Source organism: Topomyia yanbarensis, chromosome 2, assembly GCF_030247195.1.
Source record: "Topomyia yanbarensis strain Yona2022 chromosome 2, ASM3024719v1, whole genome shotgun sequence".
NCBI classification, from domain to species: domain Eukaryota; kingdom Metazoa; phylum Arthropoda; class Insecta; order Diptera; family Culicidae; genus Topomyia; species Topomyia yanbarensis.
Window position 1 is genome coordinate 445,132,266 of NC_080671.1, and position 22,847 is coordinate 445,155,112.

General features: G+C 37.1%; 1 protein-coding gene across 3 annotated transcripts in view; it reads right to left on the bottom strand.

Annotated features, from left to right (window-relative positions):
• The window catches only part of LOC131685709 (specificity protein transcription factor 3-like), a 67,756-nt gene that overhangs the window by 22,933 nt on the left and 21,976 nt on the right, over positions 1 to 22,847 (bottom strand). Inside the window, exons 1-2 of one of the 3 annotated variants that reach the window (XM_058969597.1) lie at positions 6,385 to 8,873; positions 6,084 to 6,194 (exon numbers count right to left, since the gene is read on the bottom strand). The exons of 1 other annotated variant lie outside the window; for it this stretch is intronic. In XM_058969597.1, coding sequence (XP_058825580.1) covers positions 6,084 to 6,194; positions 6,385 to 6,411 — 138 coding nt within the window. In that variant the 5' untranslated portion in view covers positions 6,412 to 8,873. Of the gene's footprint in view, positions 1 to 6,083; positions 6,195 to 6,384; positions 8,874 to 22,847 lie in introns of those variants that run through there. One more of the 3 variants, XM_058969598.1, reaches the window with a different exon arrangement.

Here is a 22,847-nt window from a genome sequence, read left to right on the forward strand (position 1 = left end):
ACTATCTATTTGGTAGAGGCTTAGATAAACTGCCCAGAAAATTGCAGCGTCGGATAACACTATAGCATTGCAATCTGTACTAGGACTTTAATTTTCTGGACAGGAAATCTTTGCTAAGAATGAATGAATTAATTTTATATTCATTCCAACATATTTTCTATGCTCTATTTTAGGTATTGAAGTGATTTGAACGCCGTCAGCTCCGTAAGTACGGTGAAAAAAATCGTTATATGCAGTAAGTAAATATTCACAGTTTATTATGAAGTGGTCCGTTAAGGTCAATTGCAGCGGACCGTGATTCTGATAGGGGAGACTGAGGAGACTTGATCCCATCATTGTAACTCAAAGGTTGATCAGAATACATTAATCGAATATACTAGAAAGTTGCGTAGTTTTATCTGATCCCTTCAAATTCGTGGAGATTTGATCCCCTTCGCCATACACCATACACACTACTGAAAATAACCAAATTCACACCAGAACAATTGAAGTCATTGTTGCCATAAAATAACAAAACTGTCAAAAATGAATGCTTCATCATACAAAAACTTAACTGTAAATGTTTACTACAGCATACGTAGCAACCATGCATCCCACATTTGACGTTCCTCAACCATAATAACGACAACTTTCAAATAATTGCACAGAGATTTGGGGAATTCGTAATATAAATCAGGTGAGAAATGGGTAATATATAGTAACAAAAAAGTAATATCAAATCACAACAATTTAATCAATACCACAATACATTTATAACATTGAATGGGGTTAGGTACCTATTTTTGCCCTATTAGGGAGGGTACCACAATATTTCATTATTAATTTTATTATTTCAGCTTCTTGGCTTTGTTATTAGGAGTCATTTTTTTATTTCGATTATGGAGGTTTTAGCCTTAAGGTCATTCGCCTCGTATTAGGAGCCAATATAATAACAAAATTGTCTTGAGGATGGTGAAAATCTTCTGTTTGAGCGCAGCAAAAACTCTAATCGGGTACCCCAATTATCGCAACACCATTTGAGCCAATGCGTTGAGCAATGATGGCAGACGCTGTTCTAACCAAAGGCTTCAGATTGGTAGGATGATAATAGAAACAGGGTAAAAATTGGCTTATTACCCTACATGCTCTTTTAAACACGTTTTCAAAAAATAATCAAGTGTCCCCAAATTAGGGATTGAGTCTCCACTAATCAAAGAATTTTCCATTTTTTTTGTTGTTTTCCAAAAATGCTCATAGCTTATGTCCAGTACAATATTTCCATGTAATTTTTTTATGATAATCAGTCAACCCTAGAAACAATATAAAACTACAAAAAATACATAGTTTTTTTTATCATTCCACGGAGTAGGATTGAAAAATAAAAAAGGGGATCAAGTCTCCTCAGTCTCCCCTATTCTTTGTATAGTTCAGATATGAGCGGGCGTAGGGACTTCGTGAACGCGTGTATCATCGCGAAGGGCTTGAGCATAAGTGCTGAGACGTTCATCTTATCACCGGGATGTTACCATGTTTGTGTCGGTAGCGTGGATGTCGGTAGTGTGGATGATTGCGAAGGCCTCAAGCATTTGTATGTGTTTGTGGCGTGTATGTGACTTTGCGTGTATCAATTCGATTTTAGATTCTGTTATAATCTAATGTAAGATATAGTAATACAAGGAAAAAAAAGTTAAGCATAGATCAAAGTAAAACACAAATATAGATTATTTTTAATATGCATGGATAATGTTAAAGCAGAGTAAATTGATATAGATCAGTGGGGAATATACATTCTCTATATTATTGAGCAGATGAAAATATATTAGCTACAGAAAGAAATAGATACAGTAAAGACCTGTTTTTATCAGCCCCTTGGTGAATTTTAGGCTGATAAAAACGAGAAATTGATAAAATCGGGATAAATATTTTTCTTTCTTTTTAAGAAACCGAAGCTCTTAAAATATTCTTCTATAGTCCCTAGATATAGCCTCATAACCTTTCCTTATTACTTAGCTTAAACTTCCCTTAAGGGGGCCTGACAGTGCAAAATAAAATATTTTTTTTGAATATTTCAGATCTCTAAGATAAGAAAAATATGCTTAAGAAAGGATTTACTAGAATTAAATTTGGTTCGTCTGCTAGAGCCCTTGAAACTACCAACTATGAATTTTCATATGAAGCTGATAATATCGGGTCAAAAAGCTGATAAAATCGGGGGTAGATAAAATCGAGGGCTGTGGTGAGTCTTCGACTAGCTGAACCACTATGTCCCCCCATTCGAGAGTACAAACATCAATATCAGCAATCCGCCAAAACACTCGATCTAATGATTATGAGTCATGAGATTCAGAGATCAAATCTCCCACTCTGATTCACCACCCAAGAGTACGTGTTCTTAGGTTCATCACCGAAGCCCATATTCTCAAGGAGTTGTACTTTCAATAAAGCAAAAAAGAATCGATTTTTTGAAAAACAAAAAGGTATGTAACCCCTTATAGAAGCGATATCAGTGGGAAAATGACCCACAGTTCCCCAGGCAGAGGTATATGCAGTATACACATACGGGCATGCAATAATCACGACCTTCTCGGACAGCCAAGCAACACTGTTTAGATTAAGGTCGAGGCGAAATTCCAAACTGGTTTGGGAGTGCATCGCATCTTTACAACAGCTGGCAACTCGGAATAATGATATTCTGGGTACCAGGCCACCAAGGAATCGGTGGTAACGAAGTGGCTGACGAATGAATAAGCCAGGCGTAGTTCATCAAACATCAAATTTGATTTTTTGTGTTTCAAATTCATCTCGTCAGTAACTAGCATCATCTGGGTGTCTAGTTAGACGATGTATCTAAACTAGTACCCAAATTAGCACTAGTTAGGCGCAAAAAATTCTAAACAGTTCTTACGACATAATTTGTGAACGTCTAAACAACTGACTTATCCTGGGTGATGTCCCGGGAAGAAAAACGGAAGCTCTGGTTTACTGACGAGAAAGCGAAAACGAACTCTTGTCTTGTGGCTTATGCAACATATTCATGCATGTATTTAAACATATTCATGCAAATAACTTGGTTCATGGATTTCGGTAGGTGTTAGCTCAATTGACTTTCCGATGACCCATATTGATACTTAATATACGTTTCGTAACATGATTTACGGTGCTGTTTGTGGAGGATATTGGATACTGGAGTCGTGAATGAATCAGTTGGTTTTTGTGAGGCGAAATCAGGTCAGCATTAGCGATAAATTTATAATAATTCGATCATGTGCTCTAAAATATTTATTATGGCTTCAAAAATATCAAATATGATATAGGGTTCCCAGCCTTTTCAATATTTTGATTATTCGCAAGATTTAACAAAAAATTGTTAGTGGATTGGACCAATGTAAGAAGATCTGGACAATGTTAATAATGAGCTGCAGTTTTAGTGAGTTTGAAATAATTTACAAGTTTTTAGGGTGCGAATGCTTGTCCATGGGAAGGAGGTCCAGTTATATTTTTTATTTATGAAAAGTATTGATAACCTTAAAAATAAAACGATAAGTTTTTCATAGGAAATCTATCGAGGAAATCATGTCTCGACGACAAAACGATCTAACGCTTGTGGAATAAGTTATTAAGCAGAAACCGATTGATGCTCTGACGATTGATAAAATATTCAATGTTTCTAGCATCAGTACTGCTGGCTGTCGAATTACAGTAAGATTCCGTTTTTGGCACACATCGATTTTGGCAACATTTTTGATGCACATAATAAGTCTTTTAAAAATGTGCAATTGATATTTGGTTTTGTATGCAGTGCCAGGCATGTTCCGAGGCCATCGTTTCATCAACCAGCCCCGCCGTACTGTTTGTATCAATTGGATTTTTAGATTACAGTAAAACTTTCGATTCCTTCCTGGAAGAAAGAAATCAACGCGTATTTAGTATATTACGCTAATATAATAAATGTTATACACTCATTGGATATCCTTACAGTTTGTTGGCCGTTAGTATGTAGGAATTGAAAGTTTTACTGTAATGTTAGAATCCAATTGATACAAACATTACATTCAGGCGGAACTGATTGATGAAACGATGACATCGGAATATGTCTGGCACTGTATATGAAGTGGGTCATCGAAATGTCAATTGAGGTAACACCTACCTAAATCCATGAACCAAGTTATTTGCTTGAATATTTAAAAACACATTCAAACATCTTTTTTCTGTAACACACACACACACACTTCGGGGCATAAATTTACGGCACGGATTTTCAGGCTCGTCACTTTGCACCATCCCATTCAGCTACTGCAGCAGAAGGTGGATAGTGCCCAAACAACGCCGGTCTAACGACTAAATGTCATCAATAGACTCATGTGGAGGCATGAGATAGGAAACTATGTGGTGAAATGTAGAACTAATTTTTTTTAACCAAAAGTTGACACGTATTATTTACTAAAATTATTTCAAACATACTATTCATACACTTAGAAAAAATAAAAATTACATTTGACGAAACAACATTGCGACGTATTTTGCTGTCTAATAATGGATGCAGAACTCTGATGAATGTAGATGGAGAATTGTAAACAAAGCGCATTTTTACATGTTCTTGAATATAAATTCAGGTGAATTGTTACGCTCCTTTTATGTGCATCTTACGAGATGTAAATATTTTAATATTTTAAACCTAACGAAATTAGTCCGTTAACTAAGTTATTGTCGGATTCTGATGAGACGAAGCCGTAACGCAAATTCCATAGCTAATTTAGTTATAGGTTTTGTGCTCTTCACGCGCAAAGATGGTTTTAAACTGATTTACCACTATTTGCTTCTAGACCCCATGTAGAACTGATTCAGACATCACTTCATTGACAGTTTAATAACTTCTCGTAAGGAAGTTGGATTAATTTGCAGTCTTCGACAGAGTTGTAGGCAATAACATTATCTGTCTTATTTTCTCTCACAGAAAAAACATGCTGCATAGCAGTGAAGATGCGAGCTAGAGAGTTTTTTCACCAAATTCGTTAAAATTTGTGTAAGACTCTCCTGGTGGCACTAGGAATCTACTATGGGGTGAGCCGATTGGATTTTCAAAAATTCGTTTCTTCTGGGCAATCTAGTGTAGCATACGTGCAACCGGTAACTTTATTGCCATTCTATGGCATCAAACTACCTTTTCTAGTATTTGATTCTAATACTATTAGGATAATTACTTCTGGTTGTATCTTAAGGGGTTATATACAAAGTTGTGGCGAAAAAGTGTGCTAAGTTCGTGATTTTCTTAAGGTATTTTTTTGGCTAATTTTATTTGAAAAAGCGAATAACAATTCGTTAGTAGTACTATCGAAGTTCGAAAAAACAAGTTGAATTAAAAAAAATATTCAAAGTTGGCGGAGTTATGGCCTATCTCCCGAAGTGTGTTTTTTGGTAGAGGTTTGCGGTGAACGCTTTCCAAGCCGACCCGCTCAACAGAAATTAAAAAGTAAAAAAAATATTTCCCACAAAAAACAAATTGACCAAAAATTGAGTTTTTTGGTGCGCAAAATTTTAAACAAAAATTCATTGCAAAGAAAGCCAGCTTTAGACAGTTTATTCTTCATGGAATTACTGAGTTTATGGAAAATATTTATTTCATTATTTAGACAACTTTCCGTGCAATATAAAAAATCTATAGATGATTCGCTCTTATATAGTTAATAATTGTTAAATTTCGCTGAAAGTGTCGAAGGTCAAATTAGGCATTTATATAACTGGTGTTTCCTCAATTAGGAACAAATAACAACGTTAGTTAACTTCATGCGCGGAAGAACCAGTCCGGTGCGAAGGGCTGTGGTTTGAAATCTGGTGCTCCGATCTGGATGAAATTTCGCACAGATATTTTCAAAAGTATGTACTTTCAGAATATTTAATAATTTTTTTTCTCTCGATTTTTTGAGTTCCAACTTTGTATATAACCCCTTAACGGTATTGTCTCAAAAGTACGCGGACATGAAGAGATTGAACTCTGATATATAAAATCCTACTTCCATAAGTATTCCATTAAATGTTCGAAAGTCAGATCTAAAAAGTAGCCACAGTTTCGCAGGGACTAGCTGTGTTACGTAGCACATACATACCTGCCCGTTGGTCGTGGTGAGATTCGGAGGAAATTTTGCTGCTGCAAACTGGTTCGCTGCCAGTGCCCCGCCGAACGGTGACGAAAACTGGGAGAAGTTCATTTTGGAGTACTAATGTGGAAAATAGTGAAATGAGAAAAAGCGAAAGATTTTAGTACAATTTATCAAAAGATTCATACATAGAATAAATGTGAAAGTATTCGAACGATTGAATAAAATACTGTATGTCAATTTAGCACACGGCAAAAAATATTAACGATTCTTAATATAGCTTGGTTCAGTCTAATGTCGAACACTTTACCTCCAAATAGTTCTCATTGTCGTCCATTCTGTTGCTTATTCGAGTTCGCCTTCTTCCTTTTATAAAGTGTGCAGTCGCCGCGTCCGTTAATTTACCTATCCTTCGTTGAACATTAGAATCCAATTTGCCTGTTCTTGATTCAGACACGGAAGTACTCCGGTAGGTCAGAGTTGAGTCGATGCTATTAACACACACACACACACGTTACGCACAATTTTCGTTTTTCAGTCAGTTTTTCAGAACACAAACATTCAAGTATGTACTTCTTTCTCTTCGACAGCAATACACGTGTAACATATCACGTAGGTAAAACGGCGATCAACCCATTTTGAGTGATGACTTCATTATGAATGGTGACACACTTGAACGGAATTAATTATTCAAAGGGTTTACGCATTGAACATACTTTCATTTTTTGTTTCTTTTTTCGGCTTTAATGTGAAAATTTGTCTTCATTTTTTTCGTTTTATTGAATATAAATTTTACATTTAAAGTCACACATTGTTATGCGTTGCTGAACTGTTATTTGATGGTGAAGTTTCCTCATAAGAACGGACAAAATGGGTTTGATGGGCTTAAAGCAACAGGTATGATTTTTCTTAAAGCAAGTTTAGTAATCATTTGTATCTTCAAAGCTCCAATACATGATGGGAAGCATTCGACTCGGTGTTGAAATATTCAAGAAATAAAATAAAAAATAAGATGTAATAAGAAGATACTCGTCGGAGGACGAAGCTTTAGACAGTTTATTCTTCATGGAATTGCTGAGTTTATGGAAAATATTTATTTCATTATTTAGACAACTTTCTGTGCAATATAAAAAATCTATAGATGACTCGCTGTTATATAGTTAATTGTTAAATTTCGTTGAAAATGTCGAAGGTCAAATTAGGCATTTATATAACTGTTATTTCCTCAATTGGGAACAAATAACAACGCTAGTCCCTCAAGACCGAACGATTTACCAATCGCTTAAACAACGTGCACTATCCCACGTGTTCTCTTGCATTTCCCACATTTAGCGAATCCCACCTGTTGCCGAAAGTCATGCCCACCGTCTTCCCCTCCTTTGCGATGCGATGCATCCGCTTTTCCGACAAAGTTGCATAAAATTCCACACAACCTTCGCATTCCTCCTGCACCGTCCGTCGCTTCACAAGCGAAACCGAGCAGCAGTCAACAACCAGAGATGACCTTTCCTCTTTCGTTGCTCGTACAATCACTTTCACTCTCAACTGGACAGCAGCGATTTTTCACTCACTTCCTTCATTTCACCTTTGCTTCTTTCGCGCTATATAGAGACAAAACGAGTTTCACTGCGGCTGGCACGTTGCCCCCTCCGGAAGGTGCATCACCATCCCTCCTCGCACTTACATCCCATTCCACGGAATCGAGTACTGTTGCCTACAACACTTTTTTTTCAAGATCCGCTACGGCTTGCAAAGTTCCCGCGCGTCTGCGCCGTTCCTAGTTGGATGGGAAAGACTGAAGACTCGAGTCGAAACCAACGATCACGTAAACGTTCGCGCGCTCCAGCTGATCTACGGAACACGGTCGGTACGGAGGAAACTAGCAAAACACGATCCGGTCCAGTGCACGGTTCACTCCGGTCTGTGGCCGTTTGGCACACCGGAGTCCCAGTCGAGTTGCGCTACTTCCCCAGGTCTTTACACGAGCTTTCGTCGGATAGTGGAGAGCGTGAGTGCAGTTCATCGGATGAATTCGGTTTGCTCGCGTGTAGTCGGTAGGTGGTACTCACATCGACTCCGTTTGAATAATAATCGTTATGAAGATCTTCTATCGTTGGACCAAAACAACCAACGAACTAACCTAACTCACTAAACGAAGCCTGATTGGTTGTTGTGTGTTTTATTTCTTCGCTGCGTTTGATATTTAATATACGTTTCGTAACATGATTTACGGTGCTGTTTGTGGAAGCTATTGGATACTGGAGTCGTGAATGAATCAGTTTGTTTTTGTGAGGCGAAATCAGGTCAGCATTAGCGATAAATTTATAATAATTCGATCATGTGCTCTAAAATATTTATTATTGCTTCAAAAATATCAAATACGATATAGGGTTCCCAGCCTTTTCAATATTTTGATTATTCGAAAGATTTAACAAAAAATTGTTAGTGGATCGGACCAATGTAAGAAGATCTGGACAATGTTAATAATGAGCTGCAGTTTTAGTGAGTTAGAAATAATTTACGAGTTTTTAGGGTGCGAATACTTGTCCATGGGAAGGAGGTCCTGTTATGTTATATATACTGATAACCCTAAAAATAAATCGATAAGCTTTTCATAGGAAATCTATGCAGGAAATCATGTCTCGACGATGAAACGATCTAATGCTTGTGGAATAAGTTATTAGGCAGAAACCGATAAAATATTCAATGTTTCTAGCACCAGTACTGCTGGCTGTCGAATTATATGCAATTTTTTTTTACTTTCTCTTAATATGTCCAAATCAATGATCTGAGCTGTTTGGTCTCGTCACAAGATTATTAAGGGAAAAATACGCTTCTTTTGGTCACAATGAGAGAAACATAAACATTTTGTGTATAATTCGACCATTAGTAGTAGAGCTGCCATGAAAATTTAAATTTTCTTCAATCCGTTTTATGTTTAGTAAAATTTTCCACAAGCGTCAGATCGTTTCGCAGTCTTCTAGACGTTGTTTTCATGATAAATTTCCTACAAAAATTATACATCGATTTATTTTTAAGAGGCAATGGCATTAACCGTTATGTGTCCGACCCGGTACCCAGGTACATTTTTAGGTTTTAATTAATAAGATTTCTTTTAACGGCTTTGTCAGTCTTTTGATAAATAATGGAACGAATTTTAATATTTGTCCGACGTTTCGATGCTTTTTGGCATCATCTTCAGGGGAAAAATATCGTTCGTCCTTTGTTTAAATGCTTTGATAAGCTGAATGTCTGAGATATTGTTTGTTGTTCGTACATCTGTGCGTATAAGTCGCCTAATATAAATTTTGGGTGAAACCTATTATTTCAATTATTTGCGCCCTGTTGTATATATATACTGTCATGTTTTAATTAATGAAATTCCCATGTTTTATCCATAGCTGGAAATTGAAACTTTGTGACATCTTAGAACGTCACTGAGGCAAGCTTTTGGGTTAATAATATTGTTGATATAATAAGGGGGGAGTTGGGAGGGGCTCCTGATTGTTTTTACAACGTAGCAGGCCGACGTGAGTACCCGGGTACCGACAAAACTGAAATGCCAATAACTAAGGTAATTTCCAACCGATTTTGATACTTTTAGGTGTTTTGGATTCAGGAACTCATCCACTTTTAGACTTGAAAAAATGAATCGGGTTTCTTCATTCGGTTCCGTGGAATCCGGATTTCCGGAAGCATGTTCCAGTGCTGGGATACTATTTGTGAATTTCAATGGAATACCGGCAATATGGGTATCAAAATTCTTTGAATTGCGTCAGTAAGCTGTATCTCGTGGTTTTGGAACCATTTGGTGATTTGACCCCGGAACGGACATTCCGGAACAGGCTCCCGTGGGGCCGTGAGTGGCCATTCCATTCCAAATTGCCATAGGGTCCCGTAACAATAAAAAACAAACTTCCGAGACAATTTAAAGAGTTTTGAAACTCATGTTGCTAGGACATTATTAAAATTTACAAATCATGCCCTAGTACTGGAACATTACTCCGAAAAATCCGGATTACCAAGAACTAGATCCATTCACTCGGTTCAATTTTTCCGAATCAAATAGTGGACGAGTTCCTAAATCCAAAACATGTAAAAGTGTCCAAATCGGTTAAAGGAAGCCATAGTTATGAACATTTCAATTTGTGGGTACCCGGGTACCCTCGTTGGCCTGTTGAAGGTGTTTTTTTCTTGGATACATAACGGTTTAGGAATTATTTTGTAAAAGTCGATTTTCTCATAAGAAATCCCTTGTAAACTACCAAAACTTCATACAAAGATGCTGTTGTTGGTTTTACTGTATTTTGTTTTGTAATTTTATCAGTTGTAAAGGTTTATTTATTCGTCAAAATGTCGGATGTGTATGGATCGAAGGACGCTGTTCGGAGGATTGTTCGGACATTGGGAAACTCCTTGTAGCAGTCCCACGCTCAGTGTAGCAGCTCAAAGCTGTAATAAGTATGTATTTGCAAGAAACGTGGTATATAATAAAGTAGATTACTTACATCAAGTCTTCCCTTCTATTCTGACTATCCGAAACAATCAATTTTAATTCAGTCGATATACGCAGGTAAGTATAGGTTATTCAATTTTCTCCTAAAGGTAAGTATTTTCAGGTTAAAGTTACATTTACGTATTTTTAAGCATGGAATAAGGTAAGTAATTCGCAAATTCAGTGTTCCTACCTTCAATAAAATTCAATAGTATCGTAATTATTCCGTTTTACAGGTTTCCTACACTCGCTAGTAGGTAGTAATCTTTTAATATAATCATGGAAATTAACTGAACTGTCCACTTTAGGTTCCACGTGATAATGTCAGTTTTCAGGTTATCCCGCAATGACGTTCGCATAATTTTCACTGACGTTTCTCCACTCCGCTGAACAAGGGGTCGCCCATCAGAGCTGTCTGTGTCGCAGTGATGCCGGAACAGACGCTTTGGAATTAAAAATGGCGTGTGTAATAAAGAACTCGTGTGTAACGTAATGATGTTAGAAAATTGCATATATCGAAGTAAAAACCGTCAATCGATTGAGATTTTGATCCATTCAACAGGAAATTATTCGAACACCTCGAGGAAAAACAAATCTTTGGTGATGATCAACAACGCAGATGACTCGCGTTTACAAAATGTGCATGGTAACATCACAGATAACAGATACTTAGGCTAGAACAAAATTCATTTAAAAACCTATGTAAGCTTTCAAAGTGCTGCTGGAAATTAGTATTTTTTCATTTTTTTGTTAACGACCTATTGAATCAATTTGTCAACTGTTGTTACGGAATTTAATTAGCAAGGGACTGGAAGGTGAAGTCAATTTTTCAATATTAAGAGCCATAGTACTCAAGGGAGAGAAGGGAGAAAGTTTAGAAAAGCGTGGAAATGTGCCATATGAGCAAGCTTAGAGTTTACCGGCGACTTAACCCGTTGTCTGCTACCGCAGGAATCAGGATCTTTTGGCATTAGAAATGCGAATCACCTGAGCCTACGGCATGCCCGGACAAGCGTAAAATAACATGTTACTTCATGCTGTCGGAACCGAGTGATTCTAAATGAAATTCAATTCAGTTCTTAAACACGATTTTAATGCAATTGACAAATATAATTCCACATAAGTCTGGAGGTGTCAGATATACGATATGTTCTTGCGATATGAAGGAATTTTCGTGAATATGGCTCAAATGATCCTCGAGCAGACCCAAAGAAATATTCGCATACATCAGGAACCCGTTCGCTGGCCAAACAAAGAAAAAAAGGATCACCTAAAACGACAATTGATTGTTAGTTGAAATGCTATTAAAATTATTCGAGTTTTTTTGTTTTGTTTTAGTACTCAGTTTGAGTCCTTGTGTCTCCCTATGGTAGTCCCTAAATGTACTGTTGACCATTCATTGATTTTGTCATGATTTGAAAATAGTTGTCTGGTTCAAAGAAAACAATCAACTTCGGGTTATAGAACATTTCAATGACATTGACCCGCTGCAGCGTTTTTGTGCACCAGTACAACATTCTGGGTGTAGCAGCACTGGCCTTTGAACTTGAAATAAAAGCTATATCACTTAAATAATGTTTGGTAGAAATAGCTTGATAGCTGAGAAAACTAGAGATAAAATCATCAGTAAAAAATATCTTGATGGAGCAAAAGATCTCATCCAGAAAATTACTTCTACTTTTTATATAGTGTTTATAGTGGAGTTCTGATTGAAGATGAAACAAGGGGACGATGTATGAGCAACGAATCAGGATAATCGCTTGGATAGTATTCCCATCTGTCGCACAATGAAAAAAAATGGGGAGCTGCAATGTGTTGAGAATGTCGAGTAACAGCTAAGCACAGAAGTCCCCGAAGCTGGTTCCACAGATACAAGGGTGGATTGAAACGAAATATTATTATTAGTGGTCGGAGACGTACGGCAATGAATCGAGTTGTCTGGAGACAACTTCTTGAGACAGTAAAGGATATAAGAACATTAGACTGGATCGTATGGCAAGCAAGCATCAGAGGTATTTGAAGACTTGGGTGGAACGCCCGACTCCTACCAGCAGAAGGCAAAAGATTCCCCATATTTCCTTTCGATCATGTCCATAAGAGCCTGTATAGTCCTAGTTTTCCGTTCTGTTTAAAACTTACTCGCTCTAGAATACCTATGCGTATTTTAATTTCATAGCTTTAATTTCTTAGTCTTAAATTTGCAGAAAATAGCCAACAAAATCGATACAGCAGAACTTTGCGGCTATCAAACCAAAATTAGACGTAAATCAAGGTTGTTTTTTAAACAACTGCGTAATTTGAGAGTAAAAGTGCAACAGGAGTACAGTTAAGTATGACAAGTGCATTGGTCGATATTTTTGTGCTTGTTTAAATAGTAGAGGTAGTAAAGGTCTCAATTCAGTCTAAGGGGACGGGCATAGCGTAGTTCATAAATCGATTGCCTTGTACGCAGCTCACCTGTGTTCAATTCCCAACCCGTACACAGGGTTTTTCAAAAAGAGATTTCTCTAACCCGAAAAGAGGCGAATGACCCCAAGCTTAAAACCTCTATAATGAAAATAAAAAAAATCAGCCCAAAAAATTTCCGAACGGATGTTGATTAGAGATGGGCGGGTATGGGGTTTTTTGTACCCGGACCCGACCCGAACCCGAATATTATTTTTGTAAGCTTACCCGAACCTGACCCGTACCCGGATTTTATAAAAATACAAAACCCGAACCCGACCCGTACCCGAGCATGAAAAAGAATCCGAACCCGAACCCGACCCGTACCCGACCCGAACCCGACCCAACCCCGACCCGCACCCGCATTAAAAAAAATTAAAAACCGTGCCCGACTCGATCCCGATTTTCAATCAATAAATTCAATCTACGTGATTCGAAGGAGTAGGCGAGCCGAAGGCTACATAGCGGTATTTTCATTTTTTAAGGAAATTCGCTTATTACGTTCGAAAACTGTTATCCAGGCCAAGGGACACTGGTAAACAAAATAAAAATAAAATTCTGAACTTCAATATATCACTTCCATTTTCGATGTAGATTTGTGTGCTGAATCCGAACAAGAAGTTCAAAAAAATTATAGTAGAACAGTTTTAATAAAACGGCTAGAAGTTTGTATTTTGAAATTATATTAAATTCACGTAGGCTTTTACGACGTATCGATTTCACTGCACTGATCCACAAAACTTCTATATTAAAATACATTGCAGAAGTATTACGTGCGTGAGTAAGCTACAAAATATTTTAGGTTCTTCAAATTATTTTGAACTTCACATTTTCAGGTTTTAAAACTAAAATGAGCTTTGTACGAACTGCTAGATGCTCTAGGAAAAAAAATATTAGCTTTACAATACTTGACGTATGTAGTAGTATGTAGCAAAATTTGTATTATTATTGCACAAAACATAGTCCTGCAGCTTGACTTTTAAGATATGAAGGGTGTAAGGAATAAGTTTGCAACGAATTTTGTATCATAAGAGTGTTATTTTCTGTATAACTCGTATAAATATTACATGCAGTATTGTATACCAATCATTCGATGACTTATCACTTCAATTAGCCTGAAATTATTGTTATAGTTGAATATTACCATAGCTCAAAATCTCAAAATTCTTCATTTTATTTTTTAACAGAGTTCTAAAAGAAAAAGAGAGGGTTCAAAAAATTGACCCAGAGAAACTCAAATTGGAAATTCCATTTTACAAAAAAAAAAATGAATAACTTTCGCAATTTTCATCTGATTCAAACAAACAAGTGTTTATATTCATTGGATGTTAGTAAGCTTTCAGTTTTCCTCAAAAATAATTTTCTGAATTGCTTTCTCTTGCCCAAAATATTGACCAAGCGCTCATTTTTCTAATTGAATGAGGAAAAAATAAGAAAAAGTTTTACAAACTCGTAACAACGGTCAGAACTATTAGTCGCATTAAAACAGAATTCTCGGTCAACCAAAAATACATGCAATTATCCTAACTTTAGCATAATAATATTCCATGTCGATGTACTTTAACCGTAGATAATTGTGCTTTACTAAACGTACATTTTACATCTTTTTGATTAATCGGAATAATATTGTGTATCAATAAATGTTGTAGTAACGCTAAACGTTTTTGTCAATAAAACAATAAAAAAACTACATTTTTTATGTTTGGTGGTTAATCTAGACTATTTTCCTTAAACAGGTCGATAGAAGTCATATCTTTCCCATACACTTGTTTGTCTTTCTGAATGTTGGAAAGATGAAGGAAATTTACAACATTAATACTTCAAAAATGCTCGAGGAACTTCATAAAAAGCAATGTTTCCCCGTTTATTAGTATAGCAAAATTTAGATTATGAACTTCCAGCTCAAAATCTATAGATAGTCCTGTTCATTCAATTCACGCTGACCTATAGGACGACTGTATATCAAAATGGGAATATAACGCTTGTTTTAATATTTTTCTACGAGGATAAGTTATCACTTTTTGATATTGGCGGGAAAAGGTCACCCAAACATTCAAAAATATTTATACGGGAAAATGCGAAATATTTCGTAAAAACCCGAATCCTACGGGTACGGGTTCGGGTCGGGTATCGGGTAAAAATACCCGTACCCGCCCATCTCTAATGTTGATGTTTACTCACTAAAGTTTAAGAACTTTCGAATCAAGCGACTGGTCAAACGTGATGTCCCGTTTGAGCTGAAGCTCTGTTATGCCAATGAGACTCAGCGAAGCCGAAACTTATTTTGGCTTAGTAGGCCCACGTGAAAGCTCCATAAGGAGAAAAAATTGTGTGAACAGAATTTTTGGTTAAACCACTCTCTGTCCGTCAAGGTCTGTGAAATTGTGTTTCATTTTTGGCGCTTTGCGTCAAGTCGGCGTTAAATTATTCCGGCAATAAGCTAGTGTCATTTTCTAAACAGACGAAGTGGAAAAGTAACCATGACTATATTAAATGAGGATCCCTTACAACGAATGGTTTCACCAAACATTTTTGCCCTAGCGAGAAGTTTTAGTTTATACATTTTTTCTGCTTAAGGAGCAATATAGCATAGTGCATCCTGATATTACTTATCACATACGTATTTGTGCATTTGCTCGATCAATTGCCAAGGTCTGAAGATACAAGAATCATAAACAACATGAGATGAACATGTTCTGAGATATTTCAAATCGAAATGTAGGTGTCGGTGGATCATTTGCAGTGTTGACAGAAACAATAAAATTCAGCAATTCATTTGACCCTTCGATCTTAAAATCGTAATAACATTTTTACAAAGAATTCCAGAGTCACTGTTTTCGGCAAAGTTGTTAGTTTTTTATTACGTTGGTTTTTCAATTCGAATTAAATAGCGATGTGTACACGCGGAGGCGAATAAGTAGATTTTCCCATACTAATTTTATACAAATTTTAAACGCAATGCGCAAATCCAGAGAGCAACCAATCGCCCCCAAAATTTACATAGTCATTTGTGGACACAAAAAGAACTCAAAAAGTGCTGTGCTCGTTCATCAGGATATTTTTATTTTTTCCGTACAACTTCGACCCAACCTTTTCAACCAGCAATTGAAATAATATTTATCATGGTTGGGAGGAAGCCAATCAAGTTGACCTCTGAATCATTTCAGGACTGTAGTATGTCTAGAATTCATCGTAGAGATTTTAGACAAACTCTATCCACCCAAAAATCATTCTATCGTAATGCTAGTAAAATTCACTAAGTGTGACTTTACGTCGAACATTTGCGGTATTCAATTAAGCATGACAGGGTAGCTTTTTAGAACGGTCCCAGTGATTTGATCTATTGAAATTCAATTGTAAACTGCTGGGAACAATGAAAATATTTTCTTCTGGGTTAAAATGAATAAAAATTGCTTGGTGATATTGTTAAATTTCAGAACTATGAAGTGTGAAACCAAGCGCAGTTTGGGAACTATTGAAGAAGCAGAAGTCCGTTGGAGACATTACGAAGTTGCTCGGTGTGAATCGAGAATTTGTCTGACGATGCAAGAAACGATTGCAAGATGAAGGTGGAGAATCTAGGCGTCTATGATCGAAAAGGCCTCGTTCTGTAAGGACAAAGACATTGATTTAAGTTGTAGCCAACTAACCACGTCGCAATCCGGCTAGATCCATGAACCAAATGGCTATGGAGATGGTCGGGTTTTAATGCTTTCGAACTCGAACCCGAGAGCTTGAAAATTGAAAAAATCGAACCCGACCCGACCCCGAGAATTTTAAAATTTAAAAACCCGAACCCGAAAATTTTTAATTTGAGAAACCCGATCCGAACCCAACTTGCTAATATGGAGAATCCGCCAAAGATCTCGAAGATTTTTAATTTTGGGCACCCTAGGCTCATTTTAGAATAGTAGAATCACTCGAATCTGAAATAGCACCATGCGTGTTGAGTTATATCTGCCTATGGCAAAATTGGCGAGTAGAATCCGCATTTTTATTTGCTATTATTGATCGTCGAATTTGTAATGTTTTGAGAAACTTACAAATCGTCGATATCTTAACAGGAAAGTAGAATAAATCGGTAGCTAACACATGGGGAAACAAAAAACTTAATGGTGACAGTTTCAAACAACCTTGCTCGTCGTACTTAACCAAAATTTCTAATTTTTTATCAAAAACCATTCCTGCAAGGCATTTTTGTATCATTTATCACAGGTATTAAATTAGCTATGGTAACTGACCACAGCAGTACCACCAAATTTGTGATTTCAATATATGGGAATTGTGAAATCGTCCCCGGGTTACAACGCCCTTTTTAGTCAATGGTTACAGTTTATTTTAACTGCAAGCAATCTTTATCATAAATCAATTTGATTATTATTAAACTTCCATTAAAGCAGGTACAACCTATTTGTTGCATTTTACTAGCTTAACAGTGCCCGCTTAAAGTTTGTTTGGGGTACAAATGTACCCCAGAAAACCGTTTACGTTAATGTTTTGTCATGTTTACAATTCCGAAAACATTATTGAGACATTCACCGAAACGTACACGCCGCACCAACTGCTTCCTAAATGCCTAAATTTTTGGTTTAACTAGCACTTGTATTAGCTATTTGCGCTTGAAATTAAGTAATGTAGTGGTAGTAATAAGCCTCCCATTTTGGTTTAACGCAAGGACATTTTTTAAAAGAGGATTTGATTGATTAGTTTAACAATTTTATCAATTCTGTAATCTAAAAAGAATTTTTGAATTATACTGAACGTGGTAAATTTGGCACTACTTGCAACTGGTATAATCAATCTGCGCAAAGCGTTGCATGACGCAAGGCTATTTTTTGGAATAACACGTGTTATCATTCAGCATTATGACAGATGGGCTAAGTGCGGCGTTTCGTGGAGTGCGGCCGTTCCTTTCATTCGGGAAAGGCCGCGTGGAATTCTGGGGAAATGCGCTAATATTATATCTTTTTTTAAAAGCAAAACATCGATACATAGTAAGCGAAAAACTTGTGAAAAATTGTATGTTTTAGAATAAAACTATCCAATTTAATTATAAATTTAATAAAAATTAGGCATATTAGAGCGATTTAAGTTCTGGGGTACGAATGTATCCCACAAAACCGTTTACTTAGAGAAAAAATCACGAAACGTTGTAGGTTTAATGGACAATTATTATTCAATATGTAGCAAAAAGTACTACACTTAAGTGCACTCGCAAAACCCACTGTTCGATTTCTCGCGACTGTCAAAACGACCAATCAGGAGCCGATCAATAGATTGGTTTTTATTGTTTCTACTTCCCGTAGATTTTTACTCGCTTTGCTTTAGATACTATTTGCTGTACGCTTTAGCTGAGTTTTACGCGTTTACTCTGACCGCGGCCTACGTATCGGTTTTAAAGCACCTGTCGAAATTACTATTTTAAAACAGAAAGTTGAACCAATATTTTCCGATAAATTCCTATTGACTTGATTTATTACCAATTATGCGTTGCGTTGCGTTGCGTTGCGAAGCACGGTGCTATTCGTAGATTGCATACTAACGATTATCATGTTGCCTATAGGTAGCTCAACTCATCTTGCTTGTGAGATAAATGATCGGAAATGAACTTTATCTCTTATGAGTTCAGAAAACCAATAGCATGAGAATCGTTATTGCCGGCCACGACCATCTTCACCGATACTTAGGATAGGGTAGGAAATGTTGATGTAATACCTACTTAAGGAAGGCCCCCGACTCAGCGACGCTTCCATAGGTATTACGGAGTTGGATTGAAGGACAGGTACAGGTCTAGGATTCGCCACAAGCAGGCAATGCGACCACAAAATGAATTTGTTTTATGCGGTGGGATGGTTAATCTCCGAGTACACGTATACTCAGAGCAAAAAGATATTTAGTTATGATTTTTCTTGTATTTAAACTCTGGATAGCCGGCCATCGAGAGTGATTTAGGTTTTCCCTAAACTACAGCAATTTGAACTCCAAACAGCCGGCCGTAGGAGTATTGCTAAAAGCGCGAGCTAGTCTGATATCAATATTCGTTTGAGAATTGTTTAGTAGGAACAAAAGTCAAAAGTATTTTTAATATGCACTTTCATTGCTGTTTCTCTACTAACGATTGAATAAAATGCCAACTCTTATGCGATCAATGTTTGCGCGAACTATTATGCTGACTGAACTACACTTTGAGCGGTATAAAATAAGCACTACCCAAGTACCCAAAACAAACCGAGTTTGTACGTCGGACATACAATCAACTACGCACGCATATAGTTTTTACGCTAATAGATTTTTTTAATTTTTTTTTTTCGTGTCATGACAGCGTTTTTGCACATAACATGTTAATCTTCTAGATTTGGGGTTATATGCACTTGTTTCCGCGCGCGATTCAGGTGTTTATTGCAATTCGACGGTCTGACACATATCTTGGTAAGAGAAATAAATCTCAGCTTCAGATGCCTACGGCGGAATATGGCCAAAATTCGACAAAAAAGAAAAAAAATATCTACAAAGCATATGTTATGTGGCGTCATACTCGATTCATACAACTCCGATCGAAATAAAATTCAAATTTGCCCAGTCATATCTGAGAAAAGTGAGTGACATTATTTCTTACAATTGAACACCGCATCATCTTTAATAGAAACCCTGTGCATATAACTGTCGGCGTGTAGAAATGGGAGTATATAACAAAGGTCGTCGAATTCTCGCCAGACGCTGTAAAAAACTTAATCGGTGTGCATGAAATTGAACAATTACACCCAATCTATACTTTTAAACTGTATTCACACCTATTCGATCCGTCCCAGTCCCGGTCCAGCACCGCCCATAGACACCGTCCATTCAACTCAAATGCGAGCATCCACACCTGTCCGATATGACACCGTCCCGGACAAGTCCCGCACGAAAGCATACCGGCGCCCGCACACGTTACCGTACCGCCACTGAAACGGATCGGAAAGGTGTGAATTTCGTTCGCGTTCGCGTAGCCTTCGCCCGTGCGTTTCACGTTCTATTGAAATTAAACACACGAGCATCACAATACACTAGTAAGTCCTATTTTTTCTGAATGAAACTTAATACAATGTCAAAGATAATCCTGTTGGAATTGTCTTACCAGCTTTAAATATGGGACGATGCACACAATCACAGGAAGGCATTCCAATGGTAACACATATGCTATGTAATTGTAGTGGTATTAGTTCAAACGGAATTTCATAGCGCACGCATACTGTCAGATCCTCAGGAATGCCATATTTGATCATAATTGACTTGATTTATTACCAATTATCATGAAAAATAAATCGCAAAGAGGTTTTAGAATGAAGCACGTATTGTTGAATGCTCTCTCATGAATGCTTTTTTAAAACATAAAAAATTCAGTCAGTTTGCGAATCTGAAGAGACAGAATTTTATACAAGAATAAAAAAAATACTATATTTGGGTACCAGAAAATACGACGAATTCTAGCGATTTAAAGGTGCTACCATTTGGTACGGTTATATGTGTCTTCCATTCGTATCACGAAGAATAAAAAGAGACTGGGTTTTGTGTATAGACAGCGTCAAGAAATGGTTGAAAAACCCGAACCCGACCGGAGCCCGAAAGTCCAAAATTTTAAAAACCCGGACCCGACCCGAGCCCGAGAAACCCGTCGGGTTCGGGTCGGGTCCGGGTTTCGGGTCTAAAAACCCGAACCCGACCATCTCACGGACTACAGTGTGTCGCGTAAGACGATCCGAATTGTGGTGAAAAAAGAACTTGATTTGTATCTATACTCCAACAACAACGGTTTCTTTCTCAGGCAACGAAAAAAATAGACTGGAAAGATGCAAAATGCTAAAAACTTGGTTCACAGATCATCCTGACCTCGTCGTTATCTATTCGAATGAGAAATTATTCGATATAAGAAGCAAATTTAACCATTCAAATTATAGGGTACACGGAGAAAATCTTGATTCCATTAAATGTGTATATAAGACGCAAAAACCGGGTTCGGTTATGATTTGGGCTGCAGTAGCTTCAAATGGTAAAAAATCTCCTATCTTTCGGATTCCGGTTGTCATGAAAATCAATCAGTACCTGAAGTTTTATTTCAGCAGAAAGTTTTTGCCATGGATCGAAAATGAATTTTCAGATGTTTAAATTTGCATTACGTAAAATTCGCCACCAGCATAAAGCGTGCAAACGTTGTGCCAGCATAATTTTAAGCATTTTTGGATCAAGAATATTGACTCCTTCGTCCCAGGATATCAACCCACTCGACTTGAAATGTGAAGTATTGTTGAGAGTGTCACCAACACTAAACCAAAACGCTCTAATGACTACAATTGAAAAAGCATGGAATAATATTACAGAAAAAATGTGAGTCAGTGGTGTTAGTGTCCCTAGAAGACTATCGCAAATAATTAAGTCAAAAGGCTTCCATTTCGATTAAGTTTAAAGTAAATTTGAACTATACAGGAAATATTTCCAAACTGTATTTATGACGTTTACACTTTGTGTCCGGGCTCCGGGATCGAGACCAACAACCTCTTCCGTTCCTAATGAAGACGTGACCAGATTTTTCACCTCAGAAAATTTCAATGACCTCGACATGGTTTGAAGGTTGATCTCATACCCTCTGACGTTAGAAGCACTTTTTGTCATGTTTTGGAAACTCTCCGTAGACGCTTATAGAATTTATCATTCACATCATCGACGCCTCATGATGGCACTGCCATCTTGGATATAGCTGAAGAGACACCACATTTCTCTCTCAGCCGCTTATTCGGGAACAGACGCTATTTGGAGCCGCTCCTAACATGAATAATGTACGCTTTTTGGTTTCCCCCATCATCGTACGACCACAGATCTCACCGGGGCTGGTTATCCGATTTATACTAATATTGCTCGTACTCCAATTGGCATCGCGGGGGGATAGAGAAAGGAGTTCTGAAGCCTGCTTTGGTATGCCTCAAAGTATAAGATGGTAAAGATGCTGAAACAAACACGGGAGAATGAATATGAGGAAATTTAGCTGGTATTAAAACATTTCTTCTCCTTCCCCTGGTAAGAGTCGGCGGTCTGTGCTCAAAACATGCTAAAATCGATGGAATGGAAGAAGTGTCAACTGGTTGTTTTATACTTGAGGGAGACTTTTTAATATAGCCTTTTCTAATATAGGAAGTCTTAGAAATAAACCCTTAGAAGGGTTTAGCGAAATTCATGGAACTGCAGATTATTCGTGTGTCCCGTTGATTAGAAATTATAACGTTCTTTTAACATTAAGGACGACTTTCTGAAAATTGCATTTTTTTAGGTGGCGTACTCAACGTATTGCAATAGATTTTATGTCGACATTTGGCAAGATCGCGATCGTTTAGTTTTGACCAATGTATCTTTTATAACTTGATTCTTGATAATCGCAACATTTAAAAAAAAGCAAAATTTTTGAAAAGTGAACAATCAGGACCTTGGTTCAATAACAAGCAGTAAAATGAATATTTAATTCTTGATTTCAGGTCATCAGTACAGACGCAATCATGCACTCTGTGATTTTGAAAGGAGCACTGTCAACATCATCTACAGGTCTACCATGTCAACAACGACAAGTGAAAAAATGTTAAATTCAAGAATAATAAAATAAAAAATGATCCAACATTAAGGTGTACGTTCCCCTTAATTTGCATGTGCAAAGAATGAAACTAAGTCGCCTTTCGGTGGCGTATCGTTAAGTTGGGCTAGAAAAAATACTCCACTGTTTGTAAATAGGTATCGTTGATGAAGGGTTCCAGTACTGATAAAACTCCTCATTTCTGTCCACATCTACAAACTGATTACCGAACAAGATA